We start from the raw sequence: 16,190 nt of genomic DNA on the forward strand, positions 1-16,190 counted from the left end.
TAACATGCAATGTGATGAGAGGAGAGGGGAAACATCCACATTGACAGAAATGTAATGGAGCACATTCTTCTAGAAAGCAACGTGGCCAAGTCCATCAGAAACCTTAACGATCAAGTAACTGTGGTCTGGGAGGTGGCACAGTAGATAAGGCATTGGACTGTCAAGCATGAGGTCCTGAGTTCAATCCCCAGCGGCACATGTACCAGAGTGATGTGTTTCTTTCTCTCCTATAATTTCTCATGAATAAATAAAATCTTTTAAAAACCCAAATACACACACACACACACACACACACACGAAAGGAAAAGAAAGAAATGAGGTGGCACACCTGGTTGAGCATATAAATTACAATGCGCAAGGACCTGGGTTTGAGTCCCCATCTGCAGGAGAAAAGCATTGTGAGTAGTGAAGCAGGGCTGGCTGCTGGTGTCTCTCTCTCTCTCTCTCTCCCCCTATCACATCACCCCATTCCATCTAAATTTCTGGCTGTCTCTAGCCAATAAATAAAGATCATGAAAAATAAATAAATGTACAAAGTTAGTGCCAGTGACTCTTTAAATATTGATTGATTACTTACTTACTTACACACACACACACACACACCAATTTAAAATTGTGAAGGAGGGACAAACAGACACTGAGTGCCTGACTATGAAGTCCCAAGTTCAATTCCTGGCATTTCAGATGTAAAAGCAATGCTGTGGTTCTGTGTGTCTCTCCTCTCCTTCTCTTGCTAATAAATAAATCTGAAAATAAGTAAACTTGTTAAGAATAGTAAAAATGGCTTGGCATTTTAGAACACTAGTTTTTAGTATTACAGGAAAGAACTATTTGCAGTGCCAGGCAGGGATCCACCTAGTCAAGCACACATGTCACAGTGCACAAGGACCCAGGTTCAAAGCCCCGGTCCCCATATACAGGGTGGAAGTTCCTGATCAGTGAAGCAGTGCTGCAGGTGTCTGTCTCTCCATCTCTATCCAAAATAAATACATTCTAAAAATAATATTTTAAAAAAGGGGGAAATTTTCCTTTCTAGCTTCTAGTCACACCTGACATGCACTCCTTACTGATATCCTGGCTTTCCTGCTTCCATTACTTCTTACTCATTTGCTCCCGTCCTACCTTTTAGGTAACTATTATTAACTGCGTCCCCCCCTCCCAAGTTATTTATTTTTAAATAGAGAGAGAAGAGAGAAGAGAGAGGAGAGAAGAGAGAAGAAAGAGAGAGAGAGAAACCAAAGCACCAAGGTTCCTTTCAATGTTGTGGGGGATCAGGCTCAAACCTGGGTTGCACATATGGCAAAAAGTGCACTAAGTGGATTATTTTGTTGGATCACTTTCCCTTTTTCTAGATTTATTTATTTTTATTTATATGAGAGAGAGAGAGAGAGAGAGAGAGAGAGCACGAGAACCAAAGCATCCCTCTGACTTGACACATGTAATGCCAGGGATCAAACAGGAGATCTCATGCTTGAGAGTCCAATGCTGTATCCATCCACTGAGCCATCTGCTGGACCACTGCTAACTGCTTCTTTTCTCAATGTCAAGGGCTTAGAGGTCAGAGGTTTTTAAGTCCTGGACCTGTCAGACTGTAAGTCCCTGAATCTGAGACCCACCTTGGTGGATTCAATGAGTTCATGTACTTAGAACAGTGTCTGGTATATAAACACTAGAGAGACACTAGCCATTTTTTTCATATCTCTCTCTCTCTCTCTTTCACACACACACACACACACACACACACACACACACACACACACACAAATATTCTGCTTTGTTTTTTAAAGAACATAGACAACAAATGGCATTTGAAGCATACAGGAGTAGTGTGCCCATTTTCACTGAATGTGATAGGAAATACTCAAAACCATCAGAGTTGACATCTGAGTTTTTGATGGTTCCAGATGTGTTGTGCTGTTTATATGCATCAGCTCCTTGGAGCCTCACAACAGCCCCATGTGTCGCCACCTCCACCCCTCCCTCATTTTGCAGATAAGGAAATGGACATTCAAAAATGATCAAATGATGGGTTGCCAGAAGAGCAATGACACATTTTTGCACAGGAAAACAAAAAGTACATCATGACTTTTTTCTGATAACTCAATAATGCGCTCAAGGTCACGAAGCCAGGGAATGGGAAGAACTCGGTGACATAGCATGCTTTAATAAAATGGTACTGCCCACTGCTCTGGAAAGGCACATTTTCATATGCTCCTGGAAGTCGGAAGATGAAAGTTAAACCTAAGCTGTGTGAGCACAGGATTGCTCAGGAAAAGTTCTTAAGAGACTAGTGGGGAAGTTGGGCGGTAGCGCAAAGCACAAGGACCAGCATAAGGATGCCGGTTTGAGCCCCCCACCCCCCCCCCCGCTCCCCACCTGCAGGGGAGTTGCTTCACAGGCGGTGAAGCAGGTCTGCAGGTGTCTAACAACAACAACTACTACAACAATAAAACAACAAGGGCAACAAAAGGGAATAAATAAATAAGAAAATATTTTTTAAAAAAAAGAGACTGGTGGTGGCTGATTTCAGTAAAGCAATGTGAAAGCAGTGCATGATACACAGTAGTCTGCACAGTATTCATCCCCAGTCAAATAAGTGAATAGGATAAAAATAAATCTACTCATAGTTGCAATGTCAAAAAAATCTAGGCTGATAAGGTAGGTACCAAAAAAAAAAAAATACAAAGGCTATCCTCCTTCCTGTGCCACCAAACAGCCCCCCCTTTTTTTTTCTTTAATTAGTGATTTAGTAATGATTAACAAGACTATAGGATAAGAGGGGCACGATGCCATATAAGTCTCACCACCAATCCCCTCCATCAGAAGGTTCCTTGAGTACAGCCCACAGTTATCTGTATCACCATAGAACGATCGGACCCTTTCCGTTACCCCTTCTTGTTTACCACATTTATAGCCCCACTAAAGCATGGGAGATCAACTTAGCACGAAACCTCACTCTCCTCCTCCCATTCGGGTAAAGTAGTTTGGTCCTTTCTAATCAACCTTTTCCTCTTAGCTTCAGCTGCATTTCTTCCCTTCCTATCAGCACCTCCATCTCCAGTTCTCACATTAGTTAATGGAAAGAAAGGACCCCCGGGGAAAAGTCTGAAGACGTCCTCTTACTAGGTCAGTGTCTTACTGCTGGGGATGGAAGCTGAGGCTTCATACACGAGCCCTGTGCTCTAGCACTGAGTGGCACCACTGACCTATGGGTTCTAGCTAGATAAAGTGACTTGCATTACAAGGCTGAGTTTGATACAACGAATGGGATAATTGCTGTTTTAAATGTTTGTGTGTGTGTGTGTGTGTGAGAGAGAGAGAGAGAGAGAGAGAGAGAGAGAGGAGTTCCCCAGAAAGACAGCTCACCTGGCAAAGCACACAATTACCATGAATGAGGACTCAGTTTCAAGCACTACCATATGGGAACACCATGGAAAGAAAAAGCTTTAGGAATGATCAGGTGATGTTAGAGTGTCTTCTCTTTCTTTCTCCCTCTATCTGTGGGAGGGGTGGGGAAGAAAAACCAAAAACCAAAACAAACAAACAAAAAGAGTCCACTGGGAGGGGTGGAAATCAGACAGGTGCAAAGGGCCAGCATAGTCCTGGTAGCAGTAAAGAAACCAATGTGTGTTTGTGAAAGATGCCTTGATACCTTTAAAATTCTATTCGTCTGTTACCTGTCATACCTTGTGCAGACTACAAACTCTGTGGAAGCTTCTTTTCTTTCCTAGATTCCCCAGCATACTGACATCCAGCAGGCAGCCCAATAAATGTTGGCTGAACTTTTTTTTATTTTTTAGAGTGAAAGAACAAGCACCACCTCTGCTTTCAATCTTTGGGAGCAGGGGGGGAGCCTGGCAGGTCCTTGCCCTGCCTTCTCCAGTGGGAGGTGGGTGATATGCATTTGTTCTGCGTGTTACATGCCCCTGAAGCTTTGCTTTCTGTTTCCGCTACAGGTATCTTATCAGGCGTGTCTTTTGTGCATATAAATATGTAGCATAGGGGGCCAGGTCGTGGCGTAGCGGGTTAAGCGAACATAGTATGAATATGAAGCCCAAGGACCGTTGTAAGGATCCCAGTTCAAGCCCCGGGTTCCCCACCTACAAGGGGGTTGCTTCACAAGCGTTTGAGCAGGTCTGCAGGTGTCTCTATCCCTCTGTACTCTCAATTTCTCTCTTTCCTACCCCCCACCCCCCGCAAAAAAAAAAAAGAAAAAAATGGCCACAGGAACAGTAGATTCATAGTGCAGGCACCGAACCCCAGTGATAACCCTGTAAATGAAAAGAAAAAAAATGCACACACACCAAGCTATACTACTTTAATCAAGTGTGCTATGTTGAAATACATCTGGGATGCAGCTCAAAATAATCCAGATGGAGGAAGTGGGTGGGGACTTCAGATGAACACTGCTAAGAGCTTTCTCAACACTTATTCTAGTTTAATCCTTACAATAATCCTATGAGGAAAGATTAAAAAAAAAAAATCCCAGGGAGTCTGGCGGCAATGCAATGGGTTAAGCGCATGTGCGCAAAGCGCAAGGACTGGCGGAAGGATCCCAGTTCAAGCCTCCGGCCCCCCACCTGCAGGGGAGTCTCTCTCTCAAGTCTGCAGGTGTTTCTCTTTCTCTCCCCATCTCTGTCTTCACCTCCTCTCTCCGTTTCTCTCTGTTCTATCCAACAACGACATCAATAATAACTACAACAGTAAAACAAGGGCAACAAAACGAAATAAATATTTTTTTAAAAAAGCCATTTCGCAGATGTAGTAGCTAAGGCCCTAAGAGACACTCACTCATTAAAGAACTTGTCCATGATTAGGCAGCAAGGGAGCGAGCGGCAGCGCTGAGATCTACTTCCGGCTCTGCAATTACTGCAGCACGCTGGGGCCACCGATGATCACTTTCCCAAGTACTTTCACTCCCGTGGTTCCTCAATCTCCTCAGAACCTCCAGTCTATTAATTCCTTCCTGTTTCTTACTTTCTTGCTTTCACTTCCCTCTCTTAGACTCTCCTGCAAATGCTATAAGCCCCCCCCCCCATCCCTTTGCGTTTTGGTTGAACCTACTTGGCTAGCTCCCAAGTTGAAAATTAACCAACTTGCTACTTTCTCTGTGTTACACCCAGAATCCCGACTATCTTGAAAAGTCACACTACCTGGCTGATGGTATTACTTTACAAATGCATAGCTCTCAGCATCAGTGGGGCCCTCGCTACAGTCTGGAAACCTTACAGTATGTCTCAAACTTCCTCTCTCATTCTCCACATTTTTTTTTTTTTTTTTGGAAACCTCTTTCCAGCTCCAACCCTCATGCCTCTTCCTAGATTCTGCTTTACAGAGAACATAGACTAGATAGCCTCTATTACTCATCCGTGCCATTTATTACAATTGCAACCAACTGTACAATCATCTGCCTAATGGACACCTCTCAATCAGACGCTGACATCTTGGAGGGCAGAGACCCATTACCTCAAGGGCCTCAACAGGACTGGAGCATAGTAGTGGAAATCAATTTACAAACTTGTGTGTAAGTTATGAGAGAAGAAGGGTCTTCAGCTATAACTATCACTAGGAAAGGCTTGTTACTTCGGATAGAGACAGAGAAATCAAGAAGGGAGGGAGATGGAGAGAGGGAGTGATAAAGAGAGACACCTATAAGCACTGCTTCACGGCTCATGCTTCACCATCACCAGGTGTGCCAATGATTTCTGGGAATGATTTTTATTATTTTTTTTAATCGTAAGTAATTTGCTAAAGTTTAAATCATCACATAGGAAACCTGCATAAGGCCATCATTACTAACAGGTAAATACACAGGGCTTCTGAGCTTGGCATTCTGATACTCTAATGGCATCTGATCCAGAAGCTTCCAAATGGCTAAATATCTTGAACTATTAGTTAATCAAACAAGGGGCCAAGAGGTGGCACATCTGGTTGAGTGCACATATTACAATGCAAAAGAGACAGCAGGTTCAAGCCCGAGACCACCCACACACACACACACACACACTTGCAGGGAGGAAACGTCATTATTGGGGAAGCAGCGCTGCAAGTGTCTCTTTTTCCCCTCCCTCTCTATCTCCCATTTCTCTTAATTTCTCTGCCCCATCAAATAAATAAAAATAAATAAATACTTTAAAAGTTGGTTTAAAAAACAGCTTCTGGGGGCCAGGCAGTAGCGCAGCGGGTTCAGCGCATATGGCACAAAGTACAAGGACCAGCGTAGGGATCCCAGTTTGAGCCTCCAGCTCCCCCCACCTGTCGGGGGGGAGGTCACTTCACAAGCAGTGAAGCAGGTCTGCAGGTGTCTATCTTTCTCTCCCCCTCTCTGTCTTCCCCTCCTCTCTCCATTTCTCTCTGTCCTATCCAATAACAACAATAAACAACAAGGACAACAAAAGTGGGGGAAATGGCTTCCAGGAGCAGTAGATTTCGTAGTGCAGGCACCGAGCCCAGCAATAATAAGCTTGGAGACAAAAACAAACAAACAGAAAAACCCAGCTTCTGCAAACACAGTCCATTCTTTTGACTTCTAAAGCAAAACTGATGACATGGGTTTTAGTTCTTTAATATTCGGCAGCATTTCATTTTAAAATGGAAAAAGTGAATTGTGCTATTATACAATTATTCTTAAACATAGAATTTCAAAATCACAGTTCATGCTATAGCAAACTAACATAACAGAACGAATTACATAGTATTTTTCATTTAAGCATTAGCAAAGGAGGTACTGAGCCACAGATGGCAAATGATCAAAAAAATTTGCAATTCCTCTTGGCTGTACAAACCAGTGCAGTGGAATTCTCAAACAAAGATGGTTGCTGGAATACAATCCTATAACATCCCATCATAAATCACAATCGTCGACTACAACATGTGTTTCCCACTAGAACAATGAAGTGATCAGAAGTTGCTTTGACAAAGCACTCAGTGACCACTGAATTCAAGGTAGATGAATATGTCAACATTCAACAAATACAAGTTCTATAATATCATTGAATTTCAGAATTACACTCCAAGTTCTACAGTGAGTATATAAACTACATTTGTAGACAATACAAGGGGCTCCAATGTGCAATAAAAATATACACTGAACCCAAAATTAGAATCAATTTTGTCACAAATTTGAATTGTAGTAATCCTGGCAGTTACATTAAAAGGAAAGCTGTCTTGAAAACTATCAATTTAGATCTTTCTCTTTTTAAGTTTCTCAAAGTAAAAAACGTGGTCAACATTATTCTACTTTACGTAGTCTGCAGTGACTTCTCTCTACCACTAGATGGTACTATCAGCTGCAGAAATCTAGAGAATAAAAGGAAAATGTCTACAGTAATTATTACCATCTTCCAATATCCTGCTAGAGTATGCTCATATACCTGTATTCATCAGATTAGTCTCAATCTTTGGCTTGGCATTTATGGTCACTGTAGTTTTAAAAAAAAATCAAGCAAACACACTTAAAATCTTAAGTAATGAAAGACAGCCAGGAAGATAGGATAATGGTTATGCAACAAGACTTTTATGCCTGAGGGAGGGTCCAAGGTCCCAGATTCAATCCCTGGTACCACAATATAAGCCAAAGCTGAGTAGTACTCTGGAAAAAAAAATAAATAAAAATTTAAAAAGAAGTAATAAAAGGTGGAAAAGCTTACTTTTAGCCTCTTACTAAAGAAGACTTGATTCTAAAATTAAGTGACGAGATTTTTTTTTTTTGCATGGGAAAGTGCTTGGAAGATGTATTAGCTTGTGACCTATCTGGTTTACAATAATGACAATTTCTCTCTAAAAACAAGCTGGAACCAGCACTTTTAAAGTGTCTGGACTAATCTGGGCATGGGAATGGGGATAATACTAATTTGGTATTATAAAGGTCATGATCTAAGATCAAAAAGGATCACAAATTTTTATATGTTAACCTTGATAATGAACTAAGCTTTCATAAGAAGGAACAACTTCCTAAAACAGTTCAGGCCATTCTAGGCTCTAACAAAAACTTTAAAAAGCTCTAATCTAAATGGAAGAATAGAAATATCTCAGATTAAATCTAAGTCTTTTTATGTCGCTAGTGAAAGTATCGAAACCATCTGTTGGAAAAGGTTCGAACCAAGTCAGAATTCCATTTGCGAACTTTCCCATGCCTTCAGAACATCAAGTACAATTAGCTGACTATATATAAACACAACTAACCTATTTTTATATAAACTCAAGTGCAAAATAAATGATAAAATAATTTTAAAATTTATGTTTTCAAATTATTTCTTAGACATACTGTTACTTTTTAAAAAGTACTACAATGTGAGTAAACTTTTAACGGGAAGTCTGATCCTAAAAATGTATTTGTAGGATCCTGGTTCGAGCCCCCCGCTCCCCACCTGCAGGGGATCGCTTCATGAGCGGTGAAGCAGGTCTGCAGTTGTCTATCATTCTCTCCCCCTCAATGTCTCCCCTCCTCTCTCAATTTGTCTCTGTCCTTTCCAACGACAACATCAATGGCAACAATAACAACAAGAGCAACAAAATGGGGAAAAATGGCCTCCAGGAGCAGTGGATTCCTAGTGCAGGCACTGAGCCCCAGCGATAACCCTGGAGACAGAAAAAAAAAAAAAAGTACTAGTGGGGGTTGGGCAACAGTGCAGTGGGTTAAACACACATGGTGGCAAGCACAAAGACCAGACAGAGTAAGGATCTCCGCTCTCGGCTTGAGCCCCGGGCTCCCCACCCACAGTGGGATCGCTTCACAGGCAGTGAAGCAGGTCTGCAGGTGTCTATCTTTCTCTCCTCTCTGCCTTCCCCTCCTCTCTCCATTTCTCTCTGTCCTATCCAACAACGATGACATCAATAACGATAATAACCACAACAACAATGATAAAACAAGGGGAACAAAAGGGAAACAAATAGCCTCCAGGAGCAGTGGATTCATGGTGCAGGCACTGAGCCCCAGCGATAAACCCGGAGGTGAAAAAAAAAAAAAAGTACTAGTACTCTGAATTTGCATTTTCTATATCTGATGTAGCAAGGATTACAATTATTACCATTATAATCTACTAAAAAATTTACATGGACATAGAAATCTATAATACTTAGCATCATTTTTTTTTCCTGGAGTTAAAGTTTGGCTATATTCTCTCTTTTTTTAGATTTATTTATTTATTTATTTTTTAATGAGAAAGGCAGGAGAGAGAGAAAAAAACAACCAGACATCACTCTGGGGAGAAAAAAAACCCAGACATCTACATGTGCTGCTGGGGACTGAACTCAGGATCTGATGCTTGAAAGTCCAATGCTCCATCCACTACACCACCTCCCAGACCACTGGTTATATTCTTTAAACAAAACTTTGGGGTGGGAGTCAGGTGGTAGCGCAGCGGGTTAAGCGCAGGTGGCATAAAGCGCAAGGACCGGCTTAAGGATCCCAGTTCGAACCCCCGGCTCCCCAACCTGCAGGGGAGTCGCTTCACAAGTGGTGAAGCAGGTCCACAGGTGTCCTTCTCTCCTCTCTCTGTTTTCCCCTCCTCCTTTCTGTCCTAACCAACAACAGCGACATCAATAACTACAACAATAAAAGAAGGGCAACAAAAAGGAATAAATAAATAAACAAATATTTCAAAAAAAGTCTTTTACAAAAAACTTCGGGGTCAAAATTTTCTTAAGGGTCAGCAAAATAGTTCTTTCAGACAGTGCATCTACTGTGCCACACACATGGCATGACCCAAGTTTAAGCTAAACCCCACCACCACCACCACCACCACACTGCAAGAAGCTCTGGTGCAGGTTGGCCCAGAGCAGTGATGTCAGGGATTGGATTGGAGACCTCATGCTTGAGCGTCCAAAGCTTTATCCACTGCACCACCTGCCAGGCCAAAGGGGGAAAAAAAAAAAAGAGTTCTCCTCAAAATCTAGATCTTTCTATAGATAGATAGTTATCAAAATAATAGTGTAGTAAACCCATATCTGTGACCTTGGGAGAACTACTGCAGTTTCCAGTGCAGGGAACAGAGATACAGAACTCTAGTGATGGGAAAGGTGTGGAATTATACCCCTGTGATCTCATAATTTTGGAAATCAATATTAAATGACTGATCAAAATCTAGATCTTTTCCGCTGTGTTAGTTTTTCCTCATGTTTTTTATGAATTATTCAAAATGCATTCAATACTGAGATATATCTTATAGAAGAAATTCATAGAATTCACTCATAGTTTACTCGGATTTTTTTTCTTGAAACTGAAAAGTGTTTTAGTGACGTACCTTCAGAGTTATGTGCAGTTTTCTTGTGTTTTCGGCAATAAACCCTATGAAAAATAAAGATATTAAAACTTACCAAGTAACCAACATGGTAAACCTCTTTTTCAAATTAAGAAAAATGAGCGGTACACTTCACCCCTTTCACAAGCTCAATTCCACAAGTCTTACTAAACTTTTTTTTTGGCTATTTCTCCAATGAATTAAATTCCTTCCCGAGAACACCCTTTACAGTAATGATAAAATATTTTGAAATAGGAAAAAAAAATCTTCTTATAGCCTAGAGAAAGTATTACCGCATGTAAACGCTTAAAGAGAAGTTCAATGATTACATGTAAATTCCTTGCGAAGGTTTCTCTCGTATCTGAGCTTTATCATGCAACGCACAGTGGTAGTGGTATGTCCTGTGACATGTTTTCACATCACAACCAATTGTTGCTCCAGGACAATGGCACAAAGAACACATCTACAGCGAAACAGACAAAATAATATAATTAGTGCGTCATTTTTTTTTCCTAAGGCTGCGATATAAGGTTAAAAGCTTATCAATCTGTCAAGAAAAACACTGCTTATTGAAAAGTTCTGTTAACTAATAATGCTATTTCTCTTACCTAGAAATAATTTGAATCAAATTTAGTGTGTGTGTGTGTGGGGGGGGTGGTCTTTTTTCCATGTTAAACACTGGCAAATTCTGTGGAGTTTTATTAATGCCTGTATTTCACTGTGGTCAAAAAAGAAAATTTGAAATGCTCTAAAAATCAGGAACGTAAGCTGTACATAACTTAGATCTGTTTACAATCCATATCTTCCTGGAAATGAGCCACTGGGGAAAATGTCTCATACCAGGGGAAAAAAAAAAAAAAGCCTATATACATTTCCACTTAATCAGTAAAAGTCTTGCGGGGGGACGGGGGGGAGCACTCCACTGTTTGGGAACATAGCAATATTAAAGTGAGGGAGAGAGGATAAAAGAATCAGGTGGATTTTTAATTATCTCAAGCTCAAAAAATATTCTGTGATATTAAGCTGATTATAAAAATATGGCCATCTATTTGACTTTAATTTATGGTACTTACCTCTGACAAGCTGGATCCCATTTCAATTTAATCTGCTACTTACCTCACACATTATGAGTTCAGGCAAACAGATTTAAAAAAAAATGATTCTTTCAACTTTTAATATATATTCCCTTCTTACTTTATTGGATAATTCATATGTTTAAGTAGCTCAAGCTCTAAATTTAGAGAAAAAAAAAACCTCTTTAATTGTTAGTGGGTTGGATTAACATATCAAACTATATTGTATGGAATGGACTTTTAATGAGACTGTCTCCTAAGCTATAAATGCCATGCCAAACTAAATTCACAGTGAAGGGAATCTTAAAAAGAGTTTTCTTTGAAAAATGTATTCCTTGGTTGCTGCATCTCATTTGAATTGTTCTAGTTCCTCTTCATTAATTTTAATATAGGGACACTTAACCAGTCCCTAAGTAACTGTGGTACACTGGGAGGTTTATATACATTCTAATAAAATTCTCGAAGTAAAAGTTCAATATTCAACCTGTCATCCAAGATACCACTTGAAAAATACTCATAGGTAAATCTGACAGAAACATTCAACATACGTAGTCCCCAGAAAAAAAAAAATGAGGGTCACTGCTCACTAGTAACAAGAAAGACACCACTTCCTTAATTAAGTACAGAAACTTCAAAGTATTACTGTAAAAAAGAAGCACTGTGCCAAATTACCAAGCAGGGAAAGCTGTTAAATACTTTGAGGTGACTTATAAAAATTCCTGAGGAGGCGTAGCATTTGTGCTGCAGCTTAATTACCAGGCCCCATTATTTTGGTAAATTACATTTCTAATAAGACTTATTACAGAAATTTTGGAAAACACAAGGGAGTATAAAGAAAATTAAAAAAAAAAAATCACTCCTACTCACCAAGCAAAGGTGCCCTAATAGTGCTGTGGTACTTACACAGAAGAATTTGTCCATGCAATTTTTGTATAGATTATTTTCTTATTTTCTTTCTTTCTTTTTTGTATTATCTTTATTTATTTATTTATTGGATAGAGACAGCCAGAAATGAAAGGGGATGGAGGAGATAGAGGGAGAGAGACAGAAAGATACCAGCTTCAACACTCCTGAAGCTTCTTCCCCCATGCAGGTGGGGTCTAGGGGCTTGAATCTAGGTCCTTGGGCACAGACTGTTCAGTGTGTGCTCAACCAGGTGCGGCACCACCCAGCCCACTGGCTATTTTCTAACCAGGCTTTCTTCAACTTAATAAATTCAACAGTACTCCCATTACATTAAGAACTCTACTGCAAGTAGTTTATTTTGAAAGTACACCCAAAATGGGTTTGCTAGGTACATTTTGGAAAGAAAAAAAAATAGATTGAATTCAATCAGGAAGCACAGATGAAAGGAAGGCACTTCTAAAAATACTGCACTGCACTGCACTCTACATGGGCAAAGACAGTAAGACAGGCATTCTTGCATCCTGCTGGAAACTGCTACACGCTCTGGACAGCAATTTGCCTTATTCACCGAAAAGCTTTTAAAAAATTTGTATTCTCAGATCCAATAATTCTACTTCTATGAATCAAGTCTAAAAGAAAAAAAATCAAGTTCAAACAACTTACATATCATCCTATCTGCTGTGTCATAACATTATTTCTAAATGAGGCTTTTGAAAGGCTGACAAGACAACAACAGCCAGTAAAAACCCCTGCCTAGGCTTAAGGCATTCACAAGGCAAAGACTTTTTAAACAGTCAACTTCTAGACACTCTGCATATCAAAAGATAAGGCCTCCACACCTAGCCACTGAATAGAGGCTATTGATTAGAAGGAATTATGTTAAGTGAGCTAAGTCAGAAAGATAAAGATGAGTATGGGATGATCCCACTCATCAACAGAAGTTGAGTAAGAAGATCTGAAAGGGAAACTAAAAGCAGGACCTGACCAAATTGTAAGTAGGGCACAAAAGTAAAAACCCTGTGGTGAGGGGTAGACATGCAGCTTCCTGGGCCAGTGGGGGGTGGGAGTGGGTGGGAGGGATGGGTCACAGTCTTTTGGTGGTGGGAATGGTGTTTATGTACACTCCTAGTAAAATGTAGTCATATAAATCACTAGTTAATTAATACGAGAGGGGGAAAATTAATTGTATGTCTCAAAGTTTTTTAAAACACAGACTGAGTCTTTTAAATATATAGGCTGTGTATTTGATATGCGGACTCTCTCAAAAGCCAAGTAGATTAGAAGCATCCAATAGCACAGCTATATACAAGATAGATACTGGGTACTGTACAGCAAACCATAACAAAAGGACTTTTCAAAGTTAACCCAATTACCAAATAATGTGATGATAACATTAACTATCCATTGTCTTTTGGAACCCTAAGACAGCAGGAACCTCACATCTCCACTATAGAGCCCCTACTTCCCCAAGTCCTGGAACCCTTGGATAGGGCCCACTTTCCCGTATGCCTCTCCTAATCCATATCAAATAATATTGCATCTGCCGATCACAGCCTAACCAACGCAACGATTGACACCTCAACATGCTTCACCTCAGGCTGTGTCCAGAGACTTCACGTGTGGAATGACAACCCTTCAGCTTCATTACTTGGGTGAGACCTTTCCTTTCATAGTATACTCTAATTTCATCTCAGGTGGCTCACTTTCTAACAAAGTCCCAAAACCTAGATATACACCAGTTTCTGTGAGAGAGAGCTTATGTTCACACGTATCCATAAACTACTGCAAAATATATACCTGAAAGCAGAAGTACACTAGAGTTTGCAGTGAGTACCTCCCCTAACACTTCCTCTCCACTATTCCAAGCTTGGGATCCATGATTGCTCAACAAATTGTTTGGCTTCATATGTTAACTCTCTTTTCAATCACCAGGTTCCAGATGCCGCCAGGATGCTAGCCAGGCTTCCCTGGATTGAAGACCCCACCAATGTGTCCTGGAGCTCAGCTTCCCCAGAGACCCACCTTACTAGGGAAAGAGAGAGGCAGACTGGGAGTATGGACCGACCAGTCAACGCCCATGTTCAGCGGGGAAGCAATTACAGAATCCAGACCTTCTACCTTCTGCAACCCACAATAACCCTGGGTCCATGCTCCCAGAGGGATAGAGAATGGGAATGCTATCAGGGGAGGGGATGGGATATGGAGATTGGGTGGTGGGAATTGTGTGGAGTTGCACCCCTCCTACCCTATGGTTTTGTTAATTAATCCTTTCTTAAATAAAAAAAATTAAAAAAAAAAAAAAAAAAAAGAAATCCGCCCCCTGAGACCAGGGTGGTTACTGACACATTCCTTTACCCAGTTCCCCAGAGGCAATTTTCACTGAAATACATATAGCCAAGGCATTCCTACCTACCAGGTGGGCAGTTAGCTCTCTTCTCCCTCTATCTCACCAACAGGCTAGGCAGTTGTGGGCTCTTTCTTACTATGTGGGGGATTGAACCTGGGACTTTGGAGCCTCAGGCATCAGAGTTTCTTTGCATAACCATTATGCTACCTAACCTCTCCAATATATGCTATAAAACCTTTGCTGCTGCCTCATTCTCTCTCCCTGATCTCCTGTGCACCACTGGCCAGAAGAAGGCAAAATATATGTCTTCAATAGTCACTGTGGACTTCTTTCTTTTGCTTTTTAAAACATTTCCCCTTCCCCCTTCTTTTGATATTTTATTATTTTATTTTATTGAATACAGACAGAAATCAAGAGGGAAGGGGGATATAGGGAGAGAGACACCTGCAGCACTGCTTCACTGATTTATTGTAGATTTAAAATAGCCCAGCGTAGGACCACTAATGATTCAAACCACAGCAAACAGAATATAGAAGAATATTCTATATCTACTCTTTTCAAAGACATTTATTTCAGTGGCATGGGAAATGGTTTATGTACAATGTTAAGTGAAACAAACAAAAAAATTAAGCAGGATACACATCTAAATTATATTCTGATTGTGTTGTAACATATTCTTTGAAAACAGGTGGCAGTAAGTAGAGCATAATACTGAGTAGTTATCTCTGGGTGGTTGGTATGCTCCCTCATAATTTGCTAGATTTAAAATGTTTTCTCCACAGGACAAAAGCTTTTATATTGAAATATTAAAAAAAAAAACACATAATGATAATACTCTAGCAAATGCTGTCTATAGCCACAGTTCAGTTTAACAAGATTTCTTTAAAAGAAAACTAAATGTCCAAAATCTATCAAAATGGTTTTTTTTTTTTTTTGAGCTTGTTATAAATTCAAATTTGGCCCAAGTAACTCAAGTTAAGCTGCCATGGTGAAATAAATTTTGCATAAAGTCATTTGATTATAACAATTTAGAGCAGGTGAATTTTTCTAAATGAGAAAAGGCTATTCCCACTTCTGTTAGTTTCTCTAGAGGAAGAGGAGGGAGACATAAGAACAAGTCTTTTCAGAGAGTGGAAAATTCTTTTCAAGGTTAGGAATAAGACTTTTTTCTCAACCAAAATTTGTAAGATCTATTTTATTTCACTTACATATGAAATTCTGGCAAGGACTCACAAAATAGCACAAAATTATCCATAATAAAACTAAATGCAACATTTCCATTTGCTTGTATATCCATGAATATAAAAAGGAAGCATAATTACTATCTTTAAGTCTACTGTGCTATATTCCAACCCCTGAAATGATCCTTTTCCCTTGAATGTCTATAGAACTTAGGATACGAGTGTTCATTTTGGTTCTTAGAATTGTATTGCCTGGGCCAGGAAGTGGTGTACCTAGTAGAGGCAATGTTACAAAGCTCAAGGACCTGGGTTCAAGCATCTGGTTCCCACCTGCGGGGGGGGGGGGGTGTCTCTCTGTCTCTCCCCCTGCCTCCCTCTCTATCCCCCTTCCCACCTACCTCCCCCTTCCCTTTCAATTTGTCTCCATTCAAAAATAAACAAT

General features: G+C 40.3%; 1 protein-coding gene across 3 annotated transcripts in view; it reads right to left on the reverse strand.

The window, feature by feature from the left end:
* Positions 1–16,190, reverse strand: part of PHF6 (PHD finger protein 6) — a 69,034-nt gene that overhangs the window by 32,847 nt on the left and 19,997 nt on the right. For all 3 annotated transcript variants that reach the window (XM_016185520.2, XM_060182785.1, XM_007517004.3), the window contains exons 4-5: positions 10,571–10,704; positions 10,245–10,288 (exon numbers count right to left, since the gene is read on the reverse strand). In XM_016185520.2, coding sequence (XP_016041006.1) covers positions 10,245–10,288; positions 10,571–10,704 — 178 coding nt within the window. The remainder of the gene's footprint in view (positions 1–10,244; positions 10,289–10,570; positions 10,705–16,190) is intronic.

Source organism: Erinaceus europaeus, chromosome X (genome assembly GCF_950295315.1).
Source record: "Erinaceus europaeus chromosome X, mEriEur2.1, whole genome shotgun sequence".
NCBI classification, from domain to species: domain Eukaryota; kingdom Metazoa; phylum Chordata; class Mammalia; order Eulipotyphla; family Erinaceidae; genus Erinaceus; species Erinaceus europaeus.